The sequence below is a fragment of the Plasmodium malariae genome (assembly GCF_900090045.1).
Source record: "Plasmodium malariae genome assembly, chromosome: 9".
Taxonomy (NCBI): Eukaryota; Apicomplexa; class Aconoidasida; order Haemosporida; family Plasmodiidae; genus Plasmodium; species Plasmodium malariae.
In genome coordinates, this window is record NC_041783.1 from 1,349,607 (window position 1) to 1,374,139 (window position 24,533).

Genomic DNA, 24,533 nt, shown 5'->3' on the forward strand with positions numbered 1-24,533 from the left:
ATATATTCACATATATATATATATATATGCATCCAAATACAGAGCTCAAAAGTTTTCTCATATTTTTTTGGAATACTACAACGTCATAATGATTTTTTTTCATTTATATAAAGTGAAAAATCAAAGCTAATAAACAGTGCTCCCTATAGGGAAATCTTTCAAAAAGGCATGAAAAAAAAATAAAATACAAACAAAACAAACAAAACAAACAAAGCAAACAAAACAAGCAAAACAAACAAAGCAAACAAAGCAAACAAAGCAAACAAAACAAACAAAACAAACAAAACAAACAAAGCAAACAAAACAAACAAAACAAACAAAACAAACAAAACAAACAAAAAAAACAAAAAAAACAAAAAAAACAAAAAAAACAAAACAAAAATAATGAATAGAAAAGTAATAAAAAGAAGTAATGAAAAATAAGTAAATGAAAAAAAAAAAAAAAATTAAATATTGTATAGTTCTAGGACATAAAATAATAAGAAGATACGTAAAAACGTAAAGCTAAAAAAAAGGAAAATTCAGGCAACCAATATTTTCATAAGAACGTTAAAAAAAAAAGGAAAAAAAAAAATAGGAAAAATCAAAATTAGCATATTATTAACCTGTTTGTTCGTAAAAAACAATATATGTATGTATATATGTATGTATTTATATGTATTGCAAAAACACAATAAAGGCACAACACTAAGATCAATGTTATAGGGTTAATATAACGTGAACAAAAAAAAAAAAAAATAATATAAAATATATACATTTTTATTTTATAAAAAAAAATGTAACATATGCATATATACATATATAAATATATACATATATACATATATACATATATAAATATATACATATATACATATATACATATATACATATATACATATATACATATATACATATATACATATATACATATATACATATATACATATATACATATATATATATATATATCTATATCTATGTATATATATAGATGTATAGATAGATATAGATATAGATATACATGTACATAGAGAAATTTCAGAAATAAATACATTAGAAAAAGGGAGAAGTAAAATATTTCCAAATATGCCAAAATATAGCATTTACTGTAAAACGAAAAAAAAAAATATATTTATACATAACAATACATGTCAGTGGTAATTAAATTTGTTTGTTATAAAGAATAACATAAAACCTTTTCAAAAATCATATTTTGTAGAAAACTTTTTTGTATATAAAAAGAAAAAAAAAATAATAATAACATCAAAAATATAGTTGGAGAAAAAGCGAAAAGAAAACATAAATTTTATAGGATTAATACTACGAAGAAACAGGCAACACAAATATATATATATGCATTCATGTAAAATATAGAAATTGAGATAAACAAATATATAAAATTTAGGAGAGGAAGAAAATAAAAAACACAGTATAACGATATATAGTAAAATAAAGAGAAACAAATAGATATAAATCGTAACACAACGAAAAAGAGTAGAATAAAAAAAAATATAAAAAAGTACAAAAAAATGGATAAGCTAATATCATGCAACAAGATCAAATTGACTGTTGTTTTGGTGGGAGGTTTATGCTCTCTAGCATTATATCATATGAAAAAGAAAATAAAATTTTCTCAATTTCTATTTTCGAAAAAATGGTTTAGCGAATTTTCATTGATGTGGCCAGGACAAGCATTTAGTCTGGAAATAAAAAAAATTATTCACCAAGCCAGATCGAAATACCAAGTAATGTATACACGTATATGTATGTACATGCACATGTATATATATATATATATGTATGTTATTTTATGGGTTTTTTAAAAATGTGTATAATATTCAGCTGATTTTTCCTTTATATTTCAACTGTTAGGTCATAAAACAAATTGTTGGCAGCTTTTTTTTTTTTTTTTTTTTATTATTTTTATTTGCTTTTTTAAAATATGTGTATATGTATTTTTATGAATATTTATTAAACGTCTTATGTGAATAGAACCCATCTAAGTTTTATGAAGCAATTTTATATGTGCTATTTTTAGCACAATGTATTTTGCTTACCCGTTTGTATGCATATAAATGAGCATATATTTATACATATATGCATATATATATGTACATGCACATGCGCATGTTCCAATTCGTTTAATGTTAATTACATCTGTTTGATTGCAAGGGAAGAAGTTCAACATGTAGCCATATTTCATAAGAAAGGAGATAAAAAAGCTTGTTCAATTAATAAAAAAAATATGAACAGTTAATATTTTTTTTTTTTTTTTCACATTGTTTATTTTTTTTCTGCTTATTTGTAGAATATATTAGTCTTTGAAAGTACCACTTTTGGGAATGTATTAGTGTTGGATGGTGTAATCCAATTAACAGAAAAAGACGAGTTCGCTTATCACGAAATGATGGCACATATACCAATGACAATTGCAAAAGAGCCCAAGAATATTTTAGTTGTAGGAGGAGGTGATGGAGGAGTAATAAGAGAATTATGTAAATATAAAACTGTTGAAAATATAGACATTTGTGAAATAGATGAAATGGTTATAGATGTATGTAAAATGTTTTTTAAAAATATTAGTTGTGGTTTTGAAGATAAAAGAGTAAATGTGTTTATTGAAGATGCTAGTAAATTTTTAGAAAATGTAACGAACACATATGATATTATAATAGTAGATAGTTCAGACCCCATCGGGCCTGCGGAATCTTTATTCAACCAAGATTTTTATGAAAAAGTATACCATGCACTGAAACCCATTGGTTATTGTGTTGCGCAGGTAACGACGAGAATTTATGTGTTTACATGTGATTACATATAATAAAATGTACAATGATTTTTTTATTTATTTTTTTTATTCTTTTACACCTGTGCAGATTTTGGTTTGTTAACATTTGATAACCTCTTTGCAATTTTTTTTTTTTTAATTTCCATATTTTTTAATTTCCATATTTTTTAATTTCCTTATTTTCTAATTTCCCTATTCTTTAATTTCTTTATTCTTTAATTTCTTTATTCTTTAATTTCTTTATTCTTTAATTTCTTTATTCTTTAATTTCTTTATTCTTTAATTTCCTTATTTTTAATTTCCTTATTTTTTAATTTCCTTATTTTTTAATTTCCTTATTTTTTAATTTCCATATTTTTTAATTTCCTTTTTTTTTTATTTTTAATTAGTGCGAATCTTTTTGGATACACGTAGGAACAATAAAAAGTATGATGGGATACGCGAAAAAATTATTTAAAAAGGTAGAATATGCAAATGTTTGTATTCCAACCTATCCGTGTGGATGTATAGGTACGTTCGCTTATTGCAAATAATTTTATACATATATACACGGTCCATGTATTTATAAATGATGAATTCATGAAAAAGGAAATTCTTGAAATATAGATGAGAATGCACAATGAATGTGAGATAAATATTTGGGTATTCTTCATATTTATTCGCATGATTCATTCAGATGGAAGACGTAAATACGTGTGTTTATATACGTATATATGCATGCGTACATGCATATATATAGTATATATTCATATACATAATACCCATACCCATACGCTATACGCGTGTATAGTATAAACTGTGTTTACTCATATATACCCCCCTTATTTTATTTTATTTTTTTACAGGCTTACTGTGCTGCTCCAAATCAGACACAGGTATGTCAAAACCAATCAAAAAATTAGAAACAAAGGAATTTTTAGATTTGAAATATTATAGTTATAAAAATCATAGCGCATCATTTAGGTTACCATCATTTGTTTTAAAGGAGATTGAAAATGTCTAATGTTTAATTTGTAATATTGTACATCGTACACATTATACAAATATACATTATATACGAACGCACCATTAAGTTCATTTGTAGAAGACGCTTATGTGTGTATATATTTAAATACATATAAATATATATACACATTTATATGTGAATATATATATGCATATGTGGTACCTGGACAACTCTTTTTGAAGAATAAAAATTTTTGTTTTGTCCCCTTTTTTCATTTTTTATACTTGTAAATTTTGTTATTACTCAGTCCATGCGACGAAACAGGAAATGGGAGAAAATATATAACCCCTTTTATATATATATGTGCGCACATGAACATATGTACGGTGAAAAAAGGAAAAAATATTACATACATACATACATACATATATATATATATATATATTTTTTTTTTTTTTTTTCCTTTTTTTATCCTTTTTTTTGAAATATTTACATAAAGTTTTATAACAATTAATTTTATTTTGAAATCATAAAAACGAAAAACTGTTTAAAAAAACAAATTTTGTAGATATGACGCAAAAAATATTGTATATATTTGAATTCAATGGTAAATTCTCACATAATTTTTTTATACCGCAAGTGTACACATATATATCCATATATATATATATATATATATATATATAATTCTTCATTTGTATTATTTTCTTTTTCTTTTTTTTTAAATTTCATTTTGAAGTTCTACCATTATATAAAAATAAATACAACATAGATAAGAAAAATAGTATTACTTTATTATTCCTCCTCCTTCGCGTCTTTTGTACAAGCTTAAAAATGTATAGCAAGACTATTTATTTTTTTTATTTATCATAAAAATAATTTATGCTATAATAAAAGTTTATTATATATTTAAATTTGTATAAACTTTTTATCCAACTACATGAAAATAAAATATAATTATTCGTCCATAAATAAAATTCAACATTTTTTTCAGTACAAAATATAAATAAACATTCATATATCTTATGTACATCCTATTATAGGAAAAAATTAAAGTTTGCCCTTCAAATAAGCATCAAGCAGTAAAGTCTAATTAACAATCAAAGCAAAAACAAAGATAGATGTATATATATGTAGATATGTATATATTAAGCACATTTTGAAACATATTATATATATAGGCATAAATGGACCCCATTTTTGCCAATCATTATTATGCTAACGCGAAAAACTGCAAAAAGATGCGAAAAAATTAAGAGAATTACTACAGTAAAACTTTACCTGAGGTACATTAATAAAAACCTTTGTCCTCTTTTTTTTTTTTTTTTTTTCATAAAAATGTAATTACAAAAGAATGGTATAAAAATTATTTTTATATATTATTTTGACAAAATAATATATTATTCATATATATATATTATATATATATATAGTTCTATTATGTGGAATAATTTTTTTTTTTTTTTTTTTTTTTTAATGCACTGATCCATTTTATGACTTGATGTACAAGCATGCAGCTTTTCAATTTTATTACTTTTTATATCCTTACATAATATAGGATACTATCTCCTACGAAAAAAATCAATTTTCGTAATGCCATAAAATTAAAAATATAGATATATTTAACCACATGAAAAAATTAAATTTAATTATGTAGTAGTACATAATATAGTGCTAAATCGTTTGCAATATATATTTATATAAATATATATGTACAATATTATGTAATGCCTACATATCATATAAGAACACAATAATGTATACAAAATTATATATACATATATTTATATAATACTATATTTTATAAACATAAAATATATAAATAATTATACATGTATAAATAATTATACATATATAAATACATAAATATTCGATTAAACATCTTATCTTATATATCTTGTAATGGTATACATGTAAGAACTTTATAAAGTTACTATAACTGCTTTATTAATTCCTATATTAAGTGCTATCTTAATTGCTATAATAAAGTTCTGTGTTAATTGCTATAATAAAGTGATATGTTAATTGCTATAATGAAGTGCTATGTTAATTGCTTTATTATATTACTTTACTAAGTGCTTTACCAATTATATTACTTTACTATTTGCTTTACCAATTATATTACTTTACTATTTGCTTCATTAACAGCTTCGTAATTACTTGCTATCCCTTTAGAGCATTATCTTAATTTTAGCAATATAAATATGTATTTTAATATATACATAAATAGATATATTTTAAGAAAAAAAAATAAAGGTATATAGCACAGTTTATTATTTTATTTTAATATGTATTTATTATATGTTATGTATATATAATTATTATATATATAGAATGCACAAATAAAAAAATTAATTTTTTTTTTTTTTTTATACTTATTCGTATAGTTATTTAACTGAATAAGGAAAACAAAAAAACAGCTTGAAAAGGAATTTTTTTTTTTTTTTTTTTTTTTATATCGTTATTGATTTAACATGAAAAAGAAAAATTAAAATTTTAAATATATATAGTTAATATGTTTTATTATAACATATAACATATTTAAAGTTATATAAGCATATATAGTAATATATATATATATATTATATATATATAATACATATTTATATTTGTATATATTTATATACAAATATATGTTTACATACTTTAATTTTAACGTTCAGAATTCAGAGATCACCGCTAATTAATTTTTATAACTTTCAGCTGAAGCCTTTTTTTTGAATATATTTATATAAATAAAAAATATAAATATATAAATATATATATATAAATATATATATATAAGTATAAATATATAAATATATATATATATATAAATATATATATATAAATATATATATATACATAAATATATATTTATAAAAGTATATGCTTATTTAAATACCTCATATATTTTATACATTATTTATACGTACATATACATATATATATATATATATATACTGCACTCTTACGTATAAGGCAAAAACCCAGATTTTTTGAAAAATGATGAAAGTAGCGCTATCGATATTACTTTTGCTTCTCCCATCATACGCAGTTGCAACAGGAATGGATGAACCTTTACCACCAGCCATTGAATCTATTACAGGAAAATTGAAAACAGCAAATGATGCTCACAATAAATATTTAAATATTATAAATGAAGTTTTATCAAAGAAAGAAGAGAATTTTGCTTTTTCTGTTTCCACTAGTGGATATAAATGCACATTTAATAAATTTGATATCATTGTTGACAATTCTTCAAAGGCTGTAAACTCTTTATTTGTTGAAGATAATGAAGCGCTAATAAAAGATGCTATAAATGAATATAAATTGCGTTTAATGCTTGAATTGGATCATTTGAAACCTCCACATATTAACTTGAAAAATCTTAAGAAGGATTTTCAAGGTATTTGTTTGAAATATTTTACAGATTTAAGAATGAAATTTTTCCACATATACAGGAATGATGGAGTAACAGGAAATAATAATAATATTAGTGATGAGGGTTCGAATAATGAAAACCAATTACCATCAAACTATGAATCTTCTTTATCTGATTCTGATGTATCTAGTGATGAAAATAGAGACTTGTCAGAAGTAACTGAAGATGGAAAAAATGAAAATAAAAACCCACAAATTACTAGTAGCTATTCTTTTTCATCCCACAGTTCACATAAAGTAGTACAAAATGGTAAAGAGATATTAAATGAAAATGACGAAAGCAATGTTAGTAGTGACGATGAAGATCATGCATCATTAGGACCTATGACAAAAGAAAAAGCACTTGAAATTTTCTTAAAAAATACAGCATTTGAAATTGAAGGATATTGCACAGAAGAACAACCAAAAGAAAAACCATTCATTGTTTATTTTACTGGTAATCTAAGTAGAAATCACATAGCAACTGCGTGTAATACTACAGGAAAAAATCATTTAAGAGGAGCTGATGGAAAACTTTTACCTATTCAACCATTAAGTGCAGATGATATGAATAGGATGATGAGCGATATGTTTAAATTTTTTGAAAGTCAGAAAGATGCACAACAATTATTATTTCCCATACTTGATAAATTTAACATGTTGGGTTCACTTGAAAATATGGGATTTCCGGAAGAACTAGATTTTGATAGCTTACTTAATAATTTACCAGATTCCACAACCCAGGGAGGTAATAATAGTGGCGGTAGACGTAATAAACCAGATAGCCGAATTCCACTAGACGACTCTAATGATGAAGACCAGAACAATTAGGTATACAGAACAGTAAGTATAATACAGAATAAGATGAAGAAGAATAAGATTTCATGCAGAGGAGAGGTGTAGGTTGAAAAAAAAAAAAAAAAGAGGGGAGGGATTCTTCTTTTTTTTTTTTTTTTTTTCCCGAAATTTTTTATTCTTCGTAAACTGTGATATTATACGCACATACATATATATATATATATATATATGTATGTATGTATGTATGTATGTGTAATGTACATATACATACACATGTACAGTACTAGCATATGCCCCTCATATATGGGCACAAATTGTAAGATATAAAATTCCCAAAAAATGATTAAAGTGATAATTTTAATGATTTAGTTCAGTGTAATATACACATTGAACATTAAAAAAAGACATATATCTGTGTAAAACGGAGTTTTGTTACATATGTATTGTATATATATATATATATATATATGGTATGATTTATATTTATTTTTATATAAGTAATTTTTGCAAAGAATTACCATTGTATTTTTTACTATCTTTAATCAATATTTTTTTTTTTTTTTTTTTTTAAAAAATAGCAAGTATAGTAGTACATGCTTAACGAACCTTTTCATGTGGACCTTTTTCAATGAACGACAGTAATTAAGCAGTAAAAGTTTCGTGTATTCGATTTTTCTAATTTTTCGAATTTTTTAAAATTTTTTCGCGCTGTTCCTGAACTTTTTTTCTGAATGATTCTTAAATTTTTTTTAATTTTTATTAAATTTTATTAAATTTTATTTTTTATTTTTTTTATTATAACTCCGCATTATAATGGGTCCACCCATTGTAGTACCATATATATATATATATAAAAATATTTTTTTTTTTATTTGCAATCCAGTGTACAGTGCACGAAATAATTTATTCTGTAATAAATCGCTCAAATAAGGCCCCAATGCTGATATGTATGTATATATATATATATATATATATATATGAATATAAATATAAATATATATGTATTATGTATGTATTTATATATACATTCATTGCAATAAATTTAAAATGAAAGGTGGGGGTGGTACAACACTTCTAAAAAGTAGAGTGGAGAGACGCGTCTATATTGTATAATGGAAAATGCTTTCGTTTGACATCAGGTTCGAGAAAGTGTGTGCACATACTATCGTCCTTATGCACAAATATATGCATAAACACCTACATGTTGTGTGTGTATTTATGTATGTATATTTATATATATATATATAGAAATATAAGATATACGCCTTTTCATGGGGCAATGTGGCACATACTCATTTAGTAACCTGTTTATACTTCAGCTTTTATTTATATAGAACGTATAAATAATGTCCTACGTAGCACAAGTGTAGTTATGGGGGGGTAAAAGGAAAAAAAAGCATATTCCATTTACTTTCATAATAAACTAGGAAATAAATCTAGTGCTACAGTTCTCTTCTTTTCTTTTCTTTTCTTTTCTTTTTATATTTTTTTTTGGAGGAAATATATACTTGCATAAATTTATAATGTATTATTTAATTATGTAAATTATCCAAGTCGAAGTTAACGTACTTACTGTATCATTCTTTTAAGAGTCCTCAAAAATGATTGAACAGGATAAATGAAAAAAGCAGCGTATGAAAGAAATTAAGCATAAAAGTTCGAAGAATAAGGGATATAACATAGCAAAATATGTGTTAATAAATTTTTTTTTTTTTTTTTTTTTTTTTTTCTTTTCATTTTTCTCTTTTTTTTTCTCTTTTTTTTTTTTTTTTTTCATTTGAAGTGCAACAAAAAGTTTTGCACTACAAATTAGCAAAATTAGTGTTTCACAAAAAATAATCTTTTAGAGCACGAAAAAGGGAAAAAAATAAGAAAAAAAAATAAAAAAAATAAAAAAAATAAAAAAATTTACAAAAATAAGTGTAAATTATAAATACAAAATATTCAAGCGATGTATATATATGATGTATGTATGATCTATTTACGTATGTATGTATGATGTATGTATGATCTATTTACGTATGTATGTATGATGTATGTATGATCTATTTACGTATGTATGTATGATGTATGTATGTATGTAAGTATGTACTTATGTATGTATATATGTACATATGTTCTTATGTATGTAATTATCCACTTTTAATTTTTTGAGAATAGCACTGTGAAGAATAAAAAAAAAAAAATTCTACTTTGCGCTGAACAGAAGTTTTTGCAAAATGAATGAGAACAAAGATAACATTTGCGAGCTGAACAAAAACAGCTATCCTAATTTTTACTTGGCTAACTTATTTTACATTTTACAATTATCGCATATATCAATAAATGAGAGAAATGAAACATTACAAAAATTTTTAGATGAAATAAAAAAAAATAATATGTATCCATATTATAGTTATATATGCGATGAACTAAATTTACATATGGACCAAACTCTTTACGACACTTTGAAATACAAAGCCGATGAAGAATTTAATGAAATTGAGAAAAAACTTTTAGAGGCCTCCGAAAATTTTGATTCAATTGATACAAAAAATGATATTCTACTGAAAGCAAATTTTTTTTGCAAAATTGGCGATAAGGTTAGTTGATGCACATTTTGCATCCATTTCACTTATTTGTGTTTTTTGAGTTACCGTACTGTGCGCAAGGAATGAATTCACACTGCAATGTGAATGTGTGTGTATGCTATGGGTATACGTATATGCATGTGTATACGTATATGTATATGCATGTTTATACGTATATGTATGTGTGTGCGGTGTAGCACCGACCTAGTGCTTATATTCTATTACATATAGTGCATTGATGAACGGCGTTTCATCTTTGTAATTGTTGTACATCACATTTTTTTGGACTATAATTCTTTCCTGATCATTTCGTTAGTATATTTTTTATTGTTCTTTTATATTCCCATCGCATTTATGTGAACGTCCATATACAGCTCTTCTTATGTACACATTTTTATGTGGTATCATTTTTTTCTCATTTGCAGGAAAATGCATATAAGGAATACGAAGAAGTATACAAAAAGGGGATAGGTATAGGAGTTAAATTAGATATATTACTTACCATAATCAGAATAAGCATATTCTTTAATGATTTAAAAAATACTAAGAAATACTTAGAACAAGCAAAAATGCAAATGGAAAAAGGTGGAGATTGGGAAAGAAAGAATAAACTAAAAATATATGAAGCATTAAATTATATTATGATACGAAATTTCCCAGAAGCTTCCAAAATTTTAATAGATGCTGCTTCTACCTTTACTGCAACTGAGATAATTTCATATGATGAAATTATTTTCTATGTCGTTATTCTTGGAATAGTAAATATTATGCACCATATTATGATAAACGATAAAATTTGTTTTCCTCACATATCTATATATATATTCAATTTGAATATAGTGTGCTTGTTTTTATTATTCTTAATAATGGAATGTGTATATGCTTTTTACCATGATTTATTATATATTTAAAAAATTGTTATAGTTATTGTTATCATTGATGTTATTGTTATCATTGATGTTATTGTTATAATCGTTATTATTGCAATTATCATTATTATTGCAATTATCATTATTATCTGTATTATTGTTATTACTGTTATTATTATTTTTTTTTTTTTTTTTTCTTTCATTTCCCACCTAATCTTGCATTCCTACTAGATGACCGAAGAGAGAACAGTACTGGACAAGAAGATATTAAATAGCTCCGTAATTCTGCAAGTTACTAGTAGTGATGATGACTTACATAGTTACATTTACTCCTTTTATCATTGTGATTATCGTACGTTTATGGAAAAGACAATAAAAATAGCAATGCGAGTTAAAAGAGATAGATATATGGGAAGGCATTATAGATATTTTATTAGAAATACTAGAGTTAGAGCATATAGACAATTCTTGGAGCCCTTTAAAAGTGTTACTCTTAAAAATATGGCCTTTGCCTTTGGTGTTAGTGAAGAGTTCATTGAAGCTGAAATTTCTTCTTTTATTGCAAATGGAAAACTGAATTGTAAAATTGACAAAGTTAATGGTTCAATAGAAAGTAACCAACCTAATGAAAGAAATACAATGTATTTGAATACCATCAAAAAGGTACCGTATATGTGTGAGACGGAGTTTCATCCTTGTCATAAATACGCTTGCATGTACAGTGCACATGCTACATTTTGCTTACATTATGTGAGCATTATGTGAGCATTATGTGAACATTATGCGAACATAATGTTTATGTACATTTTGAGATTTTTTTTTTTTTTTTTATTTTTCCATTACAGGGGGACATTTTACTAAACAGAATACAAAAGTTGTCAAGAGTAATTGATATGTGATACAACTTCCTTTTTTTTTTTTTTTTTTATTAGTTATTTTTAGCAATCCCTATTATCGTTGCAATTTGGCATTAATGTTCATGTTACCATTGCGTGCGAATTGTATCATCATCGTTATTAACGTGTTGTTATTACTGTTATTGTTGCTACTGTTGTTATAATTGTTGTTGTTATTGTTGTTATTGTTGTTATTATTGTTATAATTGTTGTTGTTATTGTTGCTACTGTTGTTATAATTGTTGTTGTTATTGTTGCTATTGTTGTTATAATTGTTGTTGTTATTGTTGTTATTATTACAGATTAATTTTTATTTGCCACGGATAATGCTATCATTTTTATTTTTTTCCTTTTTTTTTTATTTTACAATAGCGTAAAATAATTTTTACATGTTTCCTTTACATGTATACACAGTATTAATAAATATATTTACTGCTGTGTACGTATCTCCTACCTTTTTCCCCATTTCTGTTAAACACAGGCACAAACATGTACGCCTATACAAATTAGTTTAAATTTTAATTAAACGAATGAACTTGCGTATATATGTGTACATACATACATACATACATACATACATGTATGTTGCTTTTATATCGTTTCCATGTTTTTATCAAGAGGGAAACAAAAAAACAAAACAAAAAAAAAACCAAAAAAAATACAAAAAAAGGGCTAGCTATATATGCAAATGGGAAATTGTAAACAAAAAAAATAAATAAACAAATAGCTAGCTACAAGTGTAAACAGGATATTAAAATAAAAAAAATAAAATAAAAAAAAAAAAAAATAGCTAGCTGTAAGTGCATATGTAAAATTAAAAAAAAAAAAAAAAAATATAAAATATGTAATTACATGCGCAAATACAAAATTACAAAAAAAAAAAAAAAAGAGAAACCTTTGTGTGTGTACTTATCCATTTTGAGTACTCAAGTTTTTATGTGAAACTCATTTTTCCTTTTATGGAGAGTAGTAATAAAAAATGGGCAGCTTTTGTACTATTATATTCAATTCAGGACAATAGCATGCAAAGTAATTTTACGTATTAATTAATTTCGATGAGATTTTTTGAATGTACTGTAAGTAGACTGTTTTTAATAAATATATATCTTTATAAAGAGTACTATGAAATTTGTGTATACTAGTTGTACTAAAGGGGTGTAATTTGAGCGGTTTAAATATTATTTGCAAAATTCGGTTTTCTGTGTCTGAATTAAAAATAGAAGAATGGCAATCCTCCTTAAATATATATAAGAAACATTCTATATTTGACAGTGCATATTTGAAAATAAGTTTATTTGTTAAATTATATAACTTTAAACTCATTTCATAATTTACTAATGTATCTTTTTGACCATGAATAAAATCAATTTGTAAATTATGAAAAATTTTACTCAGATATTTGTTTTTTTTAAAATCATTAATAATTTTAAAAAGTTCTTTTAATACAATTATGTTGTCCCAGTGAACATATGAACACTTTTTATTCATAATGAATGAACTAAATAGAAAAAAAATACTGTTATTTAGTACACTCTTAACCAACTTTTGCGTATTAGTAAATGGTGCTACTAATACAACTTTATCGACTGTTATGTTTATATCATTTTTCAAAATTTCTTCAAATTTTTTATCATTTTTTTTGTTAATTGGTGCATTTTTCTTCGGTGTTACTTTATTAATGCTCGTTTTTTCATTTTTGAAATTTTCACTCATCCGGGATTTTAACCTGTTGTAGTTACTGTCAAGCACCGGGGTCTCATACGCGAAGTCCATACCGTTATTACTACTTTTTTTTGGTAAATTATCATTGAACTTGTAGCTTCCCCCACCACTGTGTTTACCGTTACTACCTCCGCTATGTATTCCGATACCTCCTTCATTGACACTATCCCTATTATTGCCTCTGATATTCCTATTGCTCTCGCTTTGCACTTCAATTCCTGCGTTGCCCAATTTAGAGGGTAAAACGATGGCATAATTTTGGGCTTGGCGGAAATTTCTAAATATCGTTTTTTTGTGACAGTTTATTTTACATTTGTCCTTTTCCACTATTTCATGTGTACATGAGTCATCAACAGAATCGTCTAATTTGTGAAAAAACATATCTCGAAAGGTTAGTATTTTTTTTTCATCATAAACATATTCATTGTTTATGTTCTTATTATTGTTTAATTTAATATACAAATGTCCCTCATTTTTTAATTCTTTAATTGGCTCCTTTTCCTTTTTGTGGAAAGGAATTTTATTTGAATCTTGAAAAAAATCATTGTATAAGCATTTCGCAATATCTAGTAGAAGCTGTAAGCTTACACTACACCCTAAGGAATACCCTACCATATTAATTGATATGCTACTATTACCATGATCTGTTTTTTTAATTTCCTTCAGCGCTTCTTTTAATGCTGTTAATGCATTTGTTTTAAAGGTCAGCGGAGATGGGTGACCTGTGCTATTGTTATATGCTGGATAATCTAATAGTAAGAATGCATATTTCACTTTTTGCCTTTGCTTTTGCTTCTCCTTTTGCTTCTCCTTTTGCTTCTCCTCTTTCTTTTCATTTTTCTTCTTATTTTTATATATAATCGGACCATATATATCGGTGTAGTTCAATTTTTCCTTTTTTACCTTTTTTCCTTTTTTTTCAAAAGATGGGTTTCTTCCTTGCATGTGGTAAGATATAAAACTAAATAATTCATCCTCTGTACTTATATCGCTAGATTCATTTTCACTTCCTTCGAGAAATAAATCATATGATTCGTCCTCCTCTCTGTCTGACTTTACGCTCTTATCGTGATATACATATTTTAAATTATTTTCATATTCCTTTACAGGTGAAGTATAATTATGGATACACCTCTCCACATATTTTTTTTTCTTTTTTTTTTTTTTTTCTCCTTTTTCGAATTCTTTTAATGAGTTATTTTTGGTATCATATTTATGGTTTTTTTCCAAATATTTTGAATATTTCCTTTCCCTTTCATTCTGCACTATTTTGTCTTCCTCACTCCTATCACTCGCAATATCATTACGTCTATTCTTTCCCTCCCTTTGGGTTATTTCCTCTGCGCGTATCACCGACTGTAGAACTGACTGTACCTCGGAATTTACTCCCAGCTGCACTCGCAACTCTGCTCCCAACTGTTCATCCTTCCTGATTGTCCCTTTGACCCCCTTTTTATGGCCACATTTCTCTTTTTCTTTTTTTTCTCTTTTTCTATTTTTTTTTTTTTTTTCATTATAGTAGGCCAAAAAATCTGCATAATTGTTGGGTCCAAAGGTATCAACCTTTTCGTGATACTCTTTATAGTAAGTGACAATTCTGTTGTATATTTCGGAGGCAGTAACGTACAAATTTTGATCGTGAAAGATTTTCTTCGGTAAATCTGGAAATTTATTTATTCCTTTTTTATCTCTAGTGTCGTTTGTGCTCTCTTTTGTGGTCTCATGTTTCCCCACATTGGTACTGATATCATTATTCACATCTTTACGGACATATTTACTGATGATATTTTTTTTCGGCTCTCCGCAGGATCCTTCCCCTGTATAAGTTTCGAATTCCCGTATATCACTACTAAAAAAATTGTCACAGATGAATACCTTTTTAGTTTCCTTTTCCTTATATTTTTGGAAATTTGTTGTAATATGTATTCCTTTAATTTTTGCATTATAACATGTATCTTCACCAGTTGGTTTATCAGGCGAATGGTCATGAGAATATGGATAATGGGAATTCCTATTATTCGATCTCTCGTGCCATATTTTTTTAATTTTCTTCTTTTTCAACCTCCTTATAAACTTTTCATATTCACATGGGGGTATCTCAGTTGCATAACGTAAAATCTTGTACACAGTATTTAAGGAGTCCATCGATTTCATATCCTTACCGCCAAAAATTATCCAAAAAAATATAGGTATTTCCACATCTTGACTATATAGCTCTTTTTTTATTTTTTCCTTATTTTTTTTTCTTATATGATGAAAAATGGAATCATATAATTTAGAATTAATAGAATTTCTTATTTTAAAATTGTTTATGTCTGTTATGTTTGTTATTCTTTTTCCAAATTTTAGATTTTCCTTAATATCTGGGTAAATTCTATTTATTGGTCTACCCCCACTTAAGCATCTTTGTATGTCCCTGGTACAATATATTCCATTCATCATGTTTTTTTTTGCTCTTTCGTTTATTATATATTGTTTCTGTAAGGTTTTATAATACATTTTTATGTTTTTATTATGAGCAACAGAATCTGCTAATTGTTTTTTGTTTTTATTTAAAAAAAGAAATTCCCCCTTTTTACTATTTGCTGTAAAAAGTGATATGACATTGTTCAGGTAATTGTTATAATATTCAAAAAGGAAAAAAAGGTTTCTGCTAATATAGGGGAAGACAGGCTCAATTTTACTATTCTCAAATGTCATGAACATATTTGAAAGGTCAGATTGTGTAGTACCATCAGGAAAAGTATTTTTCGCTCTTTGTTTGTACATTAATTCGCTATATTTACTGAGGGTTGTATGTTCCATAGTAGGATAAGAACTATTCTGGATTGTATTCATTTTGTGTAGTCTACCTGGTCCGTTATCGTTTCTCAAATGGGGGCATATGCAGAAGATGGAGCTAACACGTCTCACATCGACCTTAGCATTTCCCTGCTTAACACTTTTATGGTATTCCAAAAATGAAGGAAGATAATCCGTTTCACGGTTTTTCTCCTTATTTCTGTTGTCATTTTTGACTTTTTTATCTTCGCCCAAACAGTCTTCTGTGTGTTTTATTACTGTGTGTCTTTTAAATCTCGTTTTAGGGGCATCGTAATTTGTTAAGTGTGCAAAGTAGTTTTTAGTAGAAGATTTAACGGAGCAGTTTTCTATGTAATATTTATTTCTCCTCATGTTTAAGAAGTAGCTAAAATGTTTTCTTATTCTCTTATCTCCATAGACATAAGCATGACAGTCGATACTTTCATCATTATTAGCTACATTATGCCCACCACTATTATCTCTAATACTACCTTTATCATAACTACAACTATCACATCCACCACTATCATATCCACCACTATCATATCCACCACTATCACATCCACCACTATCATATCCACCACTATCATATCTATGAGTGCTAATTTTTTTTTTCTCTTTCCTGAAAAAAGTCCATGCCCCATTGTTTATAATCGAATTATCACTGGTTATTTTTTGTATCCTTAGGGCGTTTTCTGTCTTATGGATATTTATAGGTGGTATTAAATAAGCATTGTATATATAAGGGTAATTAAAATGTATGGTATTTATATCAACAATTACAATATCTTTTATTTGTTTTACCATAAGCTCAAAATTTAGTCGCATTATTAAATAGTTATATAAAGTATTTTTATTATTATGATTATTATAAAAGAACAATTCATACCATGTATTTTTGTATTTGAAAAAATTGATGTCTTCACTCTCTACTTTTAATGCTGGTATTTCAATACTTGTATTTAATTTAAATTTATAATTCTCTAACTCATATAAACTAATAGGAAATTTTGGTAAACTTAAAATATCTCTTCTTCTGACTAGTACATTTCTTATATTTGATATTACATTTTTATATCTCTCTTCATTTGGATATATTCTTAAACCATTTACTAAAATGTTATTATTCTTTGCAAGTAATTTCACAATTCGATTTTTTTTCAAATACTTTACTTTCCTTTTTATGTTTATTCTGCTGAGTTGTTGAAAATGCCATGTGGGGTTCGTCCACGCCACGTTGTTTTTTACTGAGTGCTTGAGCATTCCCCCCGCCGTCCTGCACCCTCCGCAGTTGTCATGATATCCACAGGTAATAGCACTACTGCCAATAGTACCACTTCCAATAGTACCACTTCCAATAGTACCACTGCCAATAGCACTACTGCCAATAGTACCACTTCCAATAGTACCACTTCCAGTAATGGCACTAGTACTGATATTATTTCTCCTATCCCAATTTTGGCCTGCCCCTTTGTAGACGTTATCCCTTGAGTGCTCCAGTAAATTCAATACACGCTTCATAACCGCTTCCTTCGAACCAAAACTATTTTTTTTTACAAATGTTGCAGCACATTTATTTTTATTTTTCAGATAATTTTTATAAATTGCATTAAAAATTAAATTCTTTCTATACTTGTCATTTAAGGAGGGTGTTACAGTATTGTTATTAATCTGCTTCTGTTTTCCCTGCTTCTTTGGTATATGAACAAACCTGTAATTTTGTAATTCGTGTTGTAGTCTTTCCCGTTCATATTCCTCATCTGTAAATTTCAAATTATTTATGTATGTTAATAAGCTCTTCTTTTCTGTTATATTATTATTACTGTTAAATAATTTTACAAGTTCTATAGTACGATTTTTTTTTGTATATATTTCTTCAGGTTGTAGCCTGTCAGTAGTTGTTTCGGTTATATTGACAGCTGTTCGGTCTTCATTCATTTCGTCACACTTATTTCTATTCATGTATTTCTCCCTTTCTTTGTTCCCTTTCCCTAACAATTTAATATCCCCCTCTATAATTGGAACCGCATTTTCTCTTATTCCATTTCCGCTTACCATTTCTTTAGTATGTTTCTGATGAAATAAATCATGATTATTTTGTTTACTGTTTGTAAAAGCAGAAGAGGAAATAGCAGGACGTTCATTAGAGCTATTTTTGCAATTTTTAATATATGCCTGGTGCATAGTATTTATAAATGTTTTGCATTCTTTATATTCTCTACTACCGTTTTTACATGATACCTTCTTTTTTATATGAGTGTCTATATTTTTAACAGATTCTTCTTTTACGCTTTTCTCTTCTCTTTTTTTTACTCTTTCTGTAATGTATCTATTTAAAGACTCTGGTTTAACTTGACCATGTGTGGAAATTTCAAAGAAACGACGTCTTCCTTCTCTAGCTGATATAGTTTTGCTCACAAAACATTTACATACACAATCTGTTGTGTTTATAGGACAGTGTTTTTCTCTTTTCAAAGAGAGTATACATTTACACTCATCATAGTTCGACTGATACATTTCTCTGTTTGTCCTATCCTGAGTAAAAGGGTCATTTGTCCCTTGACAACTTTTACAACTTACATTGATTATTAGTTTGCTTTTGTAATTCTTTATTTCATAGTTGTACGAGTTATTTTCATACTTATTGAGTGCAAATTCCTTCTGTCTTCTGATTATTTGTTTTTTCTTGCATGTATTTTTAATGCTTTGATAATATTCCGTATTCGTTTTTTTCCGATTACAGTTCTTACATCTTTTGGCGACATATTTCTTCTTCATACTGTACACATTTGAGCTTAATTAGAAAATTTTTTTTACCTCATTTTGCTAATTTTTGCCAATTTTGTTAATTTTGCTAATTTTTGCCAATTTTGTTAATTTTGCTAATTTTTGCCAATTTTGTTAATTTTGCTAATTTTTGCCAATTTTGTTAATTTTTGCCAATTTTGTTAATTTTTGCCAATTTTGTTAATTTTTGCCAATTTTGTTAATTTTTGCCAATTTTGTTAATTTTTGCCAATTTTGTTAATTTTTGCCAATTTTGTTAATTTTTGCCAATTTTGCTTATTTTTGCCAGTTTTACCAATTTTGATAATTTTTCTCCTGTGTGCAATCAGGCAAAAGGAGAACATGGCTCAATTATAAGGTGCGATGAGTGCATTTTATACCCTATTCTTATGTTCCTCTTGCTTGTTAAATTTATTATTATTTTTTTTTTTCTTTTCTTAAAGCTTTGGAAAACAATGAAAGTGTGTTTCCTATGGAAAGAAAAAAAAGAAAAAGAAATTCAAGTTAATAATTGGGAGAAATTATATTCTTTATTATCTGAAAAAAAGTACTAGGTACAAAATTATTTCAGTTGATTTAATATGAACTTGTCTTCTCATGCTCTTTACAAGTGTATACGGTATAACAATTTAGGACAAAAATAAACATAATGAAAAAAAAAAAAGAAAGAAAAAGTAAGAAAAAATAAGAAGGGCTGCGTATTCCTCCAGCCTTAATCTAAGGTGAAAGAACTCACGCCCAAAAATTTATCACAATGGATGAAAAAACTATTGGAGTACACACATATATATATATATATATATATATATATATATATATGTATGTATGTATGTGTGTGTACAAGTGTTTACCCTTACGTATAGAGAGCTGAAGCAGCAACAGATATCATATGTCAAACTGTTCATTACGAACTTTTTTTTTTTTCCTTTTTTTAATTTCTTGTATGTATGCAATCCTTACAATTGCACCTATTTCGCATAATGTGTATGTTCATAATTAACTTATTGTAACTGATATGGTATATATATATATATATATATATATATATATATATATATACATACATATTTTATTTTTTATTATTTTTTACATGTAAAATGCAACAGATCAAGAAGTGTAACCTTTCTTCTTTTTGTAGCAATATCCTTTTCAACTTGTAAAAAACAAAAAAATTTGTAGTTCAAAAAAAAAAAAAAAGCATTTTTTTCTTTTTACATGTGGCGCATTGTTAACTAGACGATTCATTATTATTTATTTGATAGTTTTCTTTTTAAAACGAGAAAGATGAAAAAGGTCTATTTTGTGAATTAGAGACGAATGCATATACACACATGTTACATGTATATACGTATGAACACACATATATATATATATATATGTACTTAAATGCGTATACATATATATATTAACAGAATAAGATACTGCTTTCAGACTAATTCTGAACGGGTGTTATGTATTGTTAGCGGGACCTCACAAAGCTTACTCGTATAAGCATTCAAACATGAAACGCAAAATGGTATGATTAACAAATATGTTATCAGTTTTTAAAGTTAGTGAAATAAAAAAAAAAAAAAAAAAAAAAGGTAATAAATACGTTAATTTGTATTTCCACATTTGCTAAATGTTCAAATGTCGAGCATAACTTTTAAATTGTTAAAAGAAAAACAAATAAAGTGAAGGTTTTTTTATGAGAAAAATAAAATTAAAATTTTAAAAAGGCGTTCAATATTTACACGCTTGTACGTACTTATGCATTTTTTAGTAGCATATAAATTTTATTTTGTGCAGAGTTGCGCATATGAGTGTACGTATGCATGTATGTATTTATGTATGTATTTATGTATGTATGTACACATACATATATACCCATACAAGTGCACTCATTTCACGCTGTGATATATGCACCATTTTTTTTTTGTAAGACTGAACCTTTTTTTACGGATATTTGATGCGTCCTTCAAGTGTGTCTTTTTATTTTACGTTCACTTTGTTCTTTCTTCCTTTCGTCCTTTTGTCCTTTCGTCCGTTGGTTTTTCCATTTTTTCGTTTCCTTCTTTTTTTTAATAGTCCTGTTCTTAATTTTTTTGTTTGCCTTATCGGAGCTGTGATTTGCTCTGCCATATACGCTTCCATTTTTCTCGCCCCTTTTTTCTGAATGCACATGTTCGGACTGATTCTGTAATTTTTTTTCTTTTCTATTCTTAAACTTGTTTTTTTTGCCCTTGAGATTGTTCCTTTTTCCATTTAAGTAGTTCATCTTGTGGCTTTTAATCGCATTTTTCCTGTTAGTTTTAGATTTGTTTTTTAAGCTAATTTTTATATGATCATTTATCTCCTGGGTGTTGCTATTTGTATTGCCTTCTACCTTCTTTCTGTTGAGTCTGTTGTCCTTTTTTCCACTTTTGGAAGCGCCTGCGTAATTATTATCATGCTTTGAAACATGCTTCACATTATTTGTGTATGTATTTTTATTTCGCATATTACCATCTTGCGCATTTCTTTTTAAATCTTCTCCTTGGCATTTGGGAAAATTTTTTTTTTTTTTTTTTTTCCTTTTATTTTCTTCCCCTGCTCGTTTTTTATTATTTCCTGTATGTTTATCTTTACCGAAGATAACATCAGATCGCTTAATTAATTTAGCAACAAAGAAATTATCGTAATTATGTTTATGTAAATAAATCCTTTTGCATAAGGCTATTTTGCTAGAGAACTGTTTCTTTCTATAATGAGTTATTCCTGGATCTCCTATGTCTATATCGGTTGGTAATAAATTAACATCTCTTTTTTTTAAAATATAATTTATGACTTGTTCATTTTCTTCCACAGTAATACTACAAGTAGAATAAACAACAATTCCTCCATTTTTTACTAAATTAATTGCATTGTTTAATAGTTTTCGTTGTTTTTGTGCTAGTTCTCTTATTTCTTTTATACTTTTTCTTCTAGCACTTTTATTTTTGTTAACAACACCTGTACCACTACAAAAAGAATCCAGAAGTATTTTGTCAAACTGGAAGCTAATATATTTATGTATATTTAAAGAATCAAAACATGTAACTATTAGATTATGTATACCCATTCTTGAAGCATGTGCTTCAATAGCTTTACACCGTAATTTGTTAACATCATTTGCATAAACAAGACCTCTATTTTTTTTAAGTGCACACAGATAAGTGCATTTCCCTCCTGGTGCTGCACACATATCTAATATAATATCATTTTCTTGGGCATTTAATTCTAAAACAGGTATAAAAGATGAAGAGGATTGTATCATATAATAACCATATAAATATTCGTTACAACTACCAACATTTGAATTTATATCATTCACAATGATGCCGACGTTATTCCATTTATCTCTTCCTTCTTGTACTGATATATTTTGTCCTTTTAAAATTTTCATTAAATTACTTCTTGTTATTTTCAATGTATTCGTTCTTAGGTGAATTTCCTTTGGCATATTATTTATCTCAAGAAATAAGTACAGCTCTTTTATATCAAATAAGTAGTATAAATATTTTATCATTTCTTTTGTGTACTCATAATAATAAGTGTAATAAAATAGTAGCTCTTTTATTATTGATGATTTTTCTACCACACTATTTATTATGGAAATATTTTTTTTTTTTTTTTTTTTTTTTTTCGAGCTATCACTTAATAATAACAATAAATATTTCATTCTATCTTCTATATCTTCACTATTCATTATTTTGTTATTTTTATATATTCCTATTTCATCAAAATATATGTGCTCACTTTTGTTGATGCACTTCTTCTTTATTTTTTTTTTCATCAACCCAGATATGTTCACCTCCTTTTGTCCCCCCAGAAAATGTACTTCGCTATCTGCTCCATTTTGGCTATCTTCTCTATTTCCATCTTCTCCTATTCTTTTTCTTATTATTTCTATGTCATCAATGTTGTAATATTCATTGTAACTCGTTCCTTTCTCGTGCTCTTCATCGCTGTTCAAATCGTTATAGCTCATGTTAGAGCTATCACTTGAATTGTCCTTGTTATCCATGAGATTCTCCTGGCCTTGTTCCACTCCTCCATTGTCATATCTTTCTTTATAATCCTCATATTCGTCATAATCTTCCCCATCATCTTCTCCTTCATCATACTCATTTTGTCCATCCTCATCTTCCTCCTCTGTCTCCTCATCCTCTCTCACCTCCAACCCATCGGCACTACCCGAGATACATTCATCATCTCCGCTTTGATTTATTTCAAAATTATCATTTTCAAAAAGGGGAAATGTCTTCCTGTTTTCTATATCACATTTCTCTTCCTCATTTGAGGAAACGATACTCGTAAAATTTGAGTTCATTTACGCTATAAATACAAACATGCATAAAGATACAGACACATACGTAATGGTACTTACCTATATGCACAATCGCTTATGTACATGTACATATATATATATATATATATATATTTACACTAACGCAGCACTCTCCCCCCTATGCTAAACCTAATGGTATGACACAATTAACTATTTTCACCTTCTTGTTAAACAATGATGTATACATATGTATATGTACTAATATGTATAATAATATGTATGGGTTTATTTTATCTTTTTTTTCCTTTAAATTTGCAAAGTTACAGCAAATATATATTTATAATATACCCTCACAACAGGCACTACTTGCAAAAATTGGCCAAAAAATTTAAGTATTTCATATAATTAACGTAGTTGTATAAAATTAAAAAAATATATTTTTTTTTTAAGAAGGAAAAAGAGTAAAGCAATATATAAAATAACAGCGCTGTAATGTAAAAAGAAAGATAGTATGCGGAATAAACAAATATAAAAAAAAATAAAATAAATATATATTAAATTAAAAAGATTTATAAATAAATGATACAGATAATATACCTACAGAGCAGAACAAAAAAAAAAAAAAAGCACATATACGCATAAATATGTACATATATATGGATATCTATATATATAATTATGTA

General features: G+C 26.5%; 5 protein-coding genes across 5 annotated transcripts; 3 read left to right on the forward strand and 2 right to left on the reverse strand.

Moving 5' to 3' along the window:
* Positions 1-1,511: 1,511 nt before the first annotated feature.
* On the forward strand, positions 1,512-3,773 carry PmUG01_09038200 (spermidine synthase, putative; the record flags this gene model as incomplete). Its single annotated transcript, XM_029005081.1, has 4 exons — positions 1,512-1,727; positions 2,291-2,761; positions 3,160-3,280; positions 3,616-3,773. 4 exons carry the CDS (start codon positions 1,512-1,514, stop codon positions 3,771-3,773), a joined length of 966 nt encoding a protein of 321 aa, XP_028861706.1.
* Positions 3,774-6,701: 2,928 nt separating this feature from the next.
* On the forward strand, positions 6,702-7,949 carry PV1 (parasitophorous vacuolar protein 1, putative; the record flags this gene model as incomplete). Its single annotated transcript, XM_029005082.1, has 1 exon — positions 6,702-7,949. One exon carries the CDS (start codon positions 6,702-6,704, stop codon positions 7,947-7,949), a length of 1,248 nt encoding a protein of 415 aa, XP_028861707.1.
* Positions 7,950-10,135: 2,186 nt separating this feature from the next.
* RPN7 (26S proteasome regulatory subunit RPN7, putative) lies at positions 10,136-12,254 on the forward strand (the record flags this gene model as incomplete). Its single annotated transcript, XM_029005083.1, has 4 exons — positions 10,136-10,498; positions 10,912-11,244; positions 11,587-12,018; positions 12,201-12,254. The coding sequence occupies 4 exons, from the start codon at positions 10,136-10,138 to the stop codon at positions 12,252-12,254; spliced, it is 1,182 nt and encodes a 393-aa protein (XP_028861708.1).
* Positions 12,255-13,286: 1,032 nt separating this feature from the next.
* On the reverse strand, positions 13,287-19,553 carry PmUG01_09038500 (conserved Plasmodium protein, unknown function; the record flags this gene model as incomplete). The annotated part of the gene is made up of 1 exon (XM_029005084.1): positions 13,287-19,553. One exon carries the CDS (start codon positions 19,551-19,553, stop codon positions 13,287-13,289), a length of 6,267 nt encoding a protein of 2,088 aa, XP_028861709.1.
* Positions 19,554-21,519: 1,966 nt separating this feature from the next.
* Positions 21,520-23,892, reverse strand: PmUG01_09038600 (RNA methyltransferase, putative; the record flags this gene model as incomplete). Its single annotated transcript, XM_029005085.1, has 1 exon — positions 21,520-23,892. One exon carries the CDS (start codon positions 23,890-23,892, stop codon positions 21,520-21,522), a length of 2,373 nt encoding a protein of 790 aa, XP_028861710.1.
* Positions 23,893-24,533: the final 641 nt, after the last annotated feature.